The sequence below is a fragment of the Maylandia zebra genome, linkage group LG16 (genome assembly GCF_041146795.1).
Source record: "Maylandia zebra isolate NMK-2024a linkage group LG16, Mzebra_GT3a, whole genome shotgun sequence".
NCBI classification, from domain to species: domain Eukaryota; kingdom Metazoa; phylum Chordata; class Actinopteri; order Cichliformes; family Cichlidae; genus Maylandia; species Maylandia zebra.
Genome location: NC_135182.1, coordinates 6,581,042 through 6,589,848, shown reverse-complemented (window position 1 = coordinate 6,589,848; position 8,807 = coordinate 6,581,042). Strand labels below are relative to the sequence as shown.

Genomic DNA, 8,807 nt, shown 5'->3' with positions numbered 1-8,807 from the left:
CAGTGTAATATGAAGTTTAAATGATTGTCTGAATAGGCTACTGCATTTTATTTTTATTGGTTTAACTTGTGTCTGCCAGGAGGAAAGAAGAATGTAAGGATTTGGGCAGAAATACAGAAGCCAGGCTGCCATATTGCGCCATCGGCCCCTCTGGTTTTATATACAGTGGTCTCTCGCTATAATGCGGTTCACCTTCCGCGGCCTTGCTGTTTCGCGGATTTTTTTGTGCAATTTTGCATGCTTCTTTTTTTTTTCTCTACAGCGCATTGTGTTCTGTGTCCTGATCGGCTGTAGAGCATTGTCAATCAGTCTCGTGCCGTACAGTACAGAATGCGTTCAGATTCAAATTTACATAAATCTGCGATCGCTAGCTTGATGAAGACTAGTGTCTTAGTGTGACTTTGAAGTGCTGTACTGTAGGTTTGTAAGTTTTCTCCCCAACAAACACAACGTCGATGAAACATTTTGCACCGTCAAAGGCACCTGCGGCAGCACCCAAAATGCAGAGGAAGATGCTAACCATCGCACAAAAAGTTGGACTTCTGGACATGCTAAAGGAAGGTAGAAGTTACCATATTGTTCAGACCATCAGGCACACCAGATTATAAGGTGCACTAAGCAAAACAAAACAGTCAGATAAGTCAAACTTTACTCAACTCATTCTTCTTGCTTCCTCTACCTCCATACCATTGATTCATTAATGCTGAATTCTCTGACAGCTTCTCTGTTCTCTGGACCTGAAAACAAGGTTTGATCTTTGGTTTCATTTTATAATACTGGACTTATTTTTCTACAAAGGTTTGATCGTTGAGAGTGTTTGAACAAGAGAGAAAAGTGTATAAATGTTCATGCCTGTATAGTGTGTAGTGAGGGGTTTTACAGCTGGCTACTTCGCAGATTTCGCTTATCGCGGGTTATTTTTAGTAACTCTCGCGATAAACGAGGGACCACTGTATTTGCATATTCTGGTATAGTATGCTGTGTATATGTAAATTTAATTTATCTGACTACTTTTTAGATTGCAGTTGTTCTACTGTTCTTCTTGCCTTTTTACCGACTATTAATATAACAACATAACAGGCTGATTCCCTTCCCACATATGATGGTCATTGATATTGCCTTCTAATTTACATTTAAAATGGCTTCTAAAGTGAGTTTTTCTGTCAATACGTTGTCAAGAAACCCACACAGGATTTCAACCAGGTCATTACTATTGTTTGTGGCACTCAAATGAGGTAGGAGAACTGTCACAGCATTGTAATTGCTGGTCAGTGACTCAGCTCATGTTTACCTACTGAAATGGGGTTTTGTAAAAGAGGACATGGAATTTTATATTTAAAAACATAATCAACAAAAGAACAAGCCCATTGCCTCTGCATTAAAGAAGGTAAGGTGCTTCAGTTACTGCCCTTAGGATACAGTCCAGATTGGAGTTCTTCTGCTACATACAATGCAGTTGTTACAAAGAAAATGAATGTTTGACCTTGTTTTGGGCCAATCCCAAAGCACATACTTGTGTATAAAGAGCTTTGAAAACATAACTTTGACTTCATGCAAACTATGAAGGCTTTCCAGCTCATGTACAAGTCGAGATTTTTAGCATGTTGAAGACAAGGCTGCAAAAGAATGATGAAGATTATTTTACCTTTTCTTTCTCTGACAAGTAGTCAGAGTGTGGAAAAGAGGCACGATGGCCACGGATCAATGACATCGCAGTGCAATGCGGCACTTCAGCCATTGAGCTTGCAATTGAAATCTGCCCGGTTATCTACGCTGGCTACAATGAGACCCTCCTGATCCTTAAACACATGTTGGACCCACTTTGTCGAGCCACCCTAGATCAATCTGTGACTCCACCAGTTGCTCGTTTTCACTTTCCACTAAATATGACCCACGGCTGTGGAAGCATATTCAGGACCACCAGCGCTCCTGGGACAGGTATATTCTCTGACTTTTCCAGCATTGAGACAATGAACATCAGTGGTGTGGTCCAGTCTTTTGAGCCCACAACAGGAAAAATTTCCTACAAAACTGAGTTGATGTACTACTATTCCTGTTCCTACCCCTTAGAATATATGATCAACTACACCCAGCTTAATGTGTCAGCCACCTCTATCATAGTCAAGGACAACAATGGCAGTTTCATCAGCACCTTGAGCATGAAGCTGTTTAGTGATGCCAACTACACCCAACCACTGGTAATCCCACAGTGGGGAATTGAACTGAGGACCGATGTGTATGTTGAGATCAAGGCCACCAACCTCACACGCCAGTATAATGTCCTGCTGGACCGATGCTATGCCACCATTTCCCCTCTGCCATCCAACTCTAGCATCTTCAACTTGTTTGTCTCCTGCTCTAAGGATCAGTTCACAAACATGATTGAGAATGGAGACAGCCAAAGAGCTCGCTTTAAGTTCCCAGCCTTCCGCTTCATCGAACACGAGAAGGAGCCTGTGTCCACCTACTACATCCACTGTGTCATTCGTCTATGTGAAAGGAGCACCTGCAGCACATTCAAGCACTGTGCACAAAGAATGAAGAGGAGCACCCTTGATACTTCTGAAGTGGGCATAACCAAGGCTTACACCATCATCTCTCCAAAGATCATTACCAAAGCTGAAAATGTTGAGTCCAAAGAGCAGCCAATTGTTGTAGAAAAATATAATTCTGATGTCGGGCTCGGTGTGGGTGTTGGTGTCCTTGCCTTTGCTTTCTTAATTGCTCTCATTATTGCAGCTGTGTTTTATAAAAGGTTCAGGAAACATTAAAAAATAGTAGGGAAAACAGCAATCAAATGTCAAATTCAAATATTTGTAAGATTTGTGAATGTGTGTGAAGTCTTTTAAAGCAGTCAGAGTATCCTAAAAAAAAGCTTTTTGTCTTTCGCAAAGCAACTTGTCAACTTTCTGTCTAAGACTAACCATTACAGCATTGATGATACTGATTTTTGAAAATGACTCTAAAATCCAGCATTGACTTTGTAATCTCTATACTCTATTTATTTATATTTACATTGATGTGTCAAAGCATAGGTCAAAGGCTCATGCTTTTTAGGACTTATTGTTCCTCGTGCATATCTGTAGATAAAGTTATCAGTGTGCCTGTAGGACAGGGTTACGAGTCCAAGATGCATAAATACAAAAAAGGTAACATGACAATATATCCTGTAAAATCCATGAACTTGTATATTAGCTTGAAAGAAATGTAGTTTGCACAATATCTAAAGGATGGAAGAGATAATATATGTAAAACATAATTAAAAAAATAAAAGCAAGAATACCAAATTAACTATATTGTTAATAAAGCTAATTGAGATAAAGATATCCTGATGTAAGAGAGGCTTGAGAACAAATTACACTAAACCCAAAATTACAACAAAGAAATGTATTCATCAAACTAGAATCTTAGTATGTCAAACTCTAAGGTTTCTCTCCATATCTTTTCCTTTGTGAAAGTACTCACTGGTTTTTCAAACTGACGTCATGCCCCATAAGGCCAGTGTATATGTCAGAGGAGGAAGCTGCCTACCTATGTGCAGTATATCTCTGACCCCACTGGGCTACAACTGCCCCATTGCTGTGTGATGTCGTCTGGAGACAGGCTGATAAATGGAAAGAAGAGCCAGAGCTCCCTCGTGAGAGATTCTTGACATGTGACATCTTTAGTAACAACTCCCTGTTTCTCTTTTAGTGCTTTTGTGATGCTAGACGGATTGTTTCCTGCTTCAAATAAAAACAAAGAAAGATATGCCAAAAGTCATCACCATCAAATGATCATTTAAGAATTAAATGCAAAATGCTTTAGATTAGATGGAGGACCTGTAGTTAGGAGTAATTACATAACTTGAAGAAGGTTAAAATTGTAAATTCATTTCAAAGTACCTCAGTTATCTAATTATGATAAAACTTATTAAAGTTGGCTATAGGTAGTTTTGGTCACTTACTAAACTCCTGGTTAATCGCAAATGAAACAACCACATCACATCCTGGAAATATAAGACAGGCAAACAGAGAACATTAAATCTTCTTTGACTGGAAACACTGTTACTGTTTCAGCTGCTGTTGTGATACACTGACTGAGATGGCCATGAAGTGTGAAAGTTCACAATACAAATGAAATACATAAATCACAACTACAAAACAAAGCCAGAAGTGAAAATAAGAATGAGAATAGGTAAATCTAAAATTTAATATCCATTTGGCAGGTTTTGGATCCATCCAGTTCTCAAGTAAGTTAAGTTTACTTCAAAAATTTCACTTCAGCATTTGGGTCCATAGCGACGCCATACCAGTTGTAAATGATGGGCTAGTCAGCACTATCTGTCAGTGAAATATAGACTGGATAAAAGTGAGGTGGAAAATTCAGAGTTTCAACAGAAACATTTGGCATTGTTGTACAGCCTTTACTGTAAACCTACCCACATATGCGGGTCACTTTCACACACAGCACATGGAGCAAGTTATTCACGGGCTTCATACTAAACCCCGAACCTGATCAGATCATTATTTTTGCTGTAGCAACGGGCAAATCTGGAATTGAACCACTTCCCAGAGTCATGCAGGATTTGATCTATGGCAGTTTAGCACCAACAAGGTTTGGCAGGGAAATGATAAGAGCCAAAGACCAAGAGGAAGGAGGCCCATTTTTTGATTGGTCTCCTGTGTATAGGTATTATATATTTTGAGATATATTCTCTAAGGCTTTATTCAAGGGAGTTTAGTTTACTGGGAAGTCAATTTATCTGCTCGACTGTCCCTGACTCCAGCTGGCATGTGCATGTATGTACATAGCAGATTGAATTTCATTTATGCACAGAATGGAACTTAAGTTCAATCTCAGAGACAGAGATCCTCTGGAGGCAGAAAAGCTCACTGGCTGAGTTAAATTTCAAAGAGATTTTTCTTGTTGGCTTGCAATATACTACAAAAGAAGAGAAAGGGACAAAAACAAAGTTGTTTGCTCATTCTGAAGATACAAAAATAGATACAAAATGAGGTGAACAGGTCTGCTAACTAAGAGTGATCTTTTTAGGGTTAAGAAAAACAAGTCCTTAGATTTAGATTAGGTAAATAGTGTAAAAGTATTAAAACATTGTCCCAAAACTTGCAATGAGTTGGGTAGAAGGACAAATATGAATTGTGCTAACATGTTAGCTTGCCAGAGGAGTCCCTAACAGCCATGAAGTACTCTATTAATTCTCAGATGATATATACTTAATAAGCTCCTCCAGAATACTATATTTTTATCTTCTCTCTCAGTGGTTACCACCTTGGCTGCATAACACAAATGGAGAGACCACAGAACAATTTTCATCTAGTAGATGAGCACTTATTGTCAGCAGCACCAGTGATGGTGGAAATCTAGCTAGCTAGCTAACAACAGATTGATTTTTAGGTACATAAAGTGACACTTTAGATGCTTTATCGCATTAGTTCATGCATCATTGTGCTGTTCAGTATTTGCAAATTGTCATTTCAGGCAAGTGCACAACCTGTTCTTTTCTGTGAGATACCACTCTGTTAAAATTCAAATGCTACATATGGATTTATGTAAGCTATGTCTTTACTATGTGAAAGGATATCGAATAAAAAAAGAAATATTGAAATTGACTACCTACTGTTAGTGTTGCTCATGTCATTAGCAATAGCTCATTGTGCTGTTAAGCATGAATGACACCATATCTGAAGAAGAACTACAGTTCCTCTTAGCTAGCTGGCTAGCCAAAAGGCTATTTAGAGGCTTTTGTCCAGATGCAGGGCTGAAAGGTCTAAAAAGGGGGCTAAGGTCTGAAAATGTAACAGACTCAACATTAATCATATTGTATTTTTTATTGAAATCAATATGATACTTTCTGGTTCACACTCAGTAGCTAAATATTTATGTATAAATGGTAGGTAGTTTGAATCGCAGAATCTGAGAAGAAATAAACAACATACATAAAACAAAACAGCTGCAATATAAGCCTGAAAAGGAAAAAGAAACTATCTGACTTCTTTGATATTTCATTACAGATACTTAATATTAGTGTTCCATATCCTTGTGACGGCCTATTACGACCCGGCTGTGCTGATATGGTTACACCCAGTGGCCTTCAGAAGCGGTAGTGAGATGACGGCTGAGCTACAATATGCTAAACATATTATGTGAGTTTATGACTGAACAGCAGGAGGCAGGCAGGCGGGAATCAGGAAACAGGAGGAGGAAGGCCTGCTGTCCATAAACATTGCCGTGTATGCATGTGTGGGAAAGTTTGTGAATGTATAAGAATGTTCCTGAGAGAAAAAGAGAAAAAAATAAACATTTTGAACCCCATAATTTTAATCATTTATTCTTTGGTAGGTTTATGCATTAAGGCCTGATTCTCACAGTAATAATAATAAGAGAAACAAGATCAAATAAATTTAGTTTTTATATCATATACGAAGAAAATTTTGTAATCCATGTTGACTGAGGTCTGTCTCCTTATCTTTTTGTTACCCTTCCTCACTGTGTGCAGATAGTGAAGATGGAAGGGGAAAATAAAAGCATGCAGTTTCAGATCCATAAATCTGGACTTCCCTGCAGAGAGAGATGAAACTGCCTCCTAAGGAGCTGGCATGGGCAGACAGTGGGAGCCTCATATCTCATATCAGCAGCACATGGACATCCTGCAGTTTGAGTTAGAGATGGACAACCTTACTGCTCTCTCAGTCGCTGTCTATGTTTATGTTTAACTTCCAGTCTCCAAATTTACTCCCTTTTTCTCTGGCCTTTAGTCCAATAAAATGCCATACGAATGACAAATGATTTTATAAACATATTTTGTTTGTAAAACTGGTTTATCTTGCTCTGGGTCATATCAAACCCGGTCCAATGGGCACTGTAGCTCCTTAAATTCAGGACTGAGCTTGGGAAAACTCCTTTTCAGTTTTTATGCTCAGATCATCTGGAACTCTTATTCAATCTAAATTCATGACTACAAGCCATATTTTACAATATTAAACTATTTATGGGAATTACAATACAAACAAACATTGAAAATGGTCAGGGGAGATAGGATTAGAAATGAGTACATCAGAGGGAAAGCTTACGTTGAGTAGTTTGGAGGTAAAACTATACAAGTGTGGCTGAGATGGTTTGGACATGTGCAGAGGAGAGATAATGGATATATTGGGCAAAGTATGTTGAATATGAAGCTGCTCGTCAAAGTCAATTAAAAACTTAACATCACTGAAAATGAAGGCTAGTCTCCTGTGATTTTTTTTAAAAAGTTGATTACATTGAATTAAAATTTGTTAATGTCTGTTAAAAATATCAAAGTCTATTTTTGCAAGGTCTGATTGCTAAACACTAGACAGCTTCACCAGGCTAAAGGTCCTTGGTCATATGTGATTCAATGGAAATAATAATGTTATGAATATTGTAAATGCTGAGACCCTAAATGAGGCTGAATTATGACATTGTGTGGGCCAAACATCAGGACATTAGCAATGTAAACACATTGGCTGTTGCAGCACAATACCATTAACAGTTTTGTTACCACTTGTGATATCTGAAGAGTCCAGTATCCCATCAGAACAGCTTGTCATATGGTCAAATAATCAAACAGCAACCTCCTGGCTAGTGCTGAAAGCTACAGTTGCTGGAATGACTGTCCACTTAGACTATGCTTAAGGGGAGGGCCCTTAGACACCCATGTTAAAATGTCCAATTTGATACAAATAAAAGCATCTCTATATCCTGGTCATTCAGGCCTGTTTACACTGTAGTCAGTTTAACCTCCTCCAACTGTCTAACATTACCGTTTCTCATTTATCCATTCAGTCTCTGTAGTATATTCACTGAGCACTTTATTAAGATCACCTTTTATCTTCTGAACTGCCTTAATTTTTAGTGGCATAGATTCAACAAAGAGCTGGAAACATTCTTCAGAGATTTTGGTCTATAGCAGTGGTAGGCAACCTTTCTGATGGCGAGGGCCATTTAAAATTTCCTCAGAAGTCAGTGTGCCGTATGATTGCATTAGCAATAAATTTAATAACGCTCTATGAACAGTTACACAATATATAGAACCACTTTATAGAATTATATTTGTTTGCAGATGTTGGCAGCTATCAGCGAATAGTTATCAGCTATTTTGAAACAAAAAAGACTCTTTTTATCCATAACAAGAACTCCATAACAGCAAATGAACTGTACAACGGAAAATACAAATGCTATTTATGGTCTCCTCACAACAATGATAAGAAAAATAAACTAAGCCAATATGGCATGTTTGTTAATACAGAGACACATATGTTAATGTGATCTCTGGCTACCTGAGGACACAACCTGAGATATGTAGAGCCAAGTACTGTCAATAAGGCCTGTGCAATGTTCTGAAGACAGTTAAACTTGTCAGGTAGTGATGTCCAGCAGGTGAAAATGAAAGCTCCATGCATTAACTCAGCCAGTTAATGCGAGACAAATCTAGCTGCTCATTAAAGCTTTCTGGTTTGATCAGAAAATAAAACATTGGTCCATACACCTGAAAGTCCCAAAAATGCATTGTGTCTCGAGTCTACGGATGTATCCGTGTATTTCCGTGGTGCTGATGCTGCGCTGAGCGGAAACCTCCTGAAGCTTTTGAAGTGTCGGAATGTGGAAAGCTAACAACGTCCCTCTTACCAGTAGGCCAAGTTATTTTTAGCCAATTACAAGTTGAATCTGGTAGCTGGGGTTGTTAGCTAAGATACCGTCATTAAGAAGAGGAACAACTAATGTGTCTATGCGAGCTGATTTGCGATGTGTACCTCTGGTGCGGCCATTTATTTTTTGATGCACAT

General features: G+C 38.5%; 1 protein-coding gene across 1 annotated transcript; it reads left to right on the top strand.

Moving 5' to 3' along the window:
• Positions 1 to 1,138: 1,138 nt before the first annotated feature.
• Positions 1,139 to 2,771, top strand: LOC143413079 (zona pellucida-like domain-containing protein 1). Its single transcript, XM_076875285.1, has 2 exons — positions 1,139 to 1,150; positions 1,668 to 2,771. Exons 1-2 carry the CDS (start codon positions 1,139 to 1,141, stop codon positions 2,769 to 2,771), a joined length of 1,116 nt encoding a protein of 371 aa, XP_076731400.1.
• Positions 2,772 to 8,807: the final 6,036 nt, after the last annotated feature.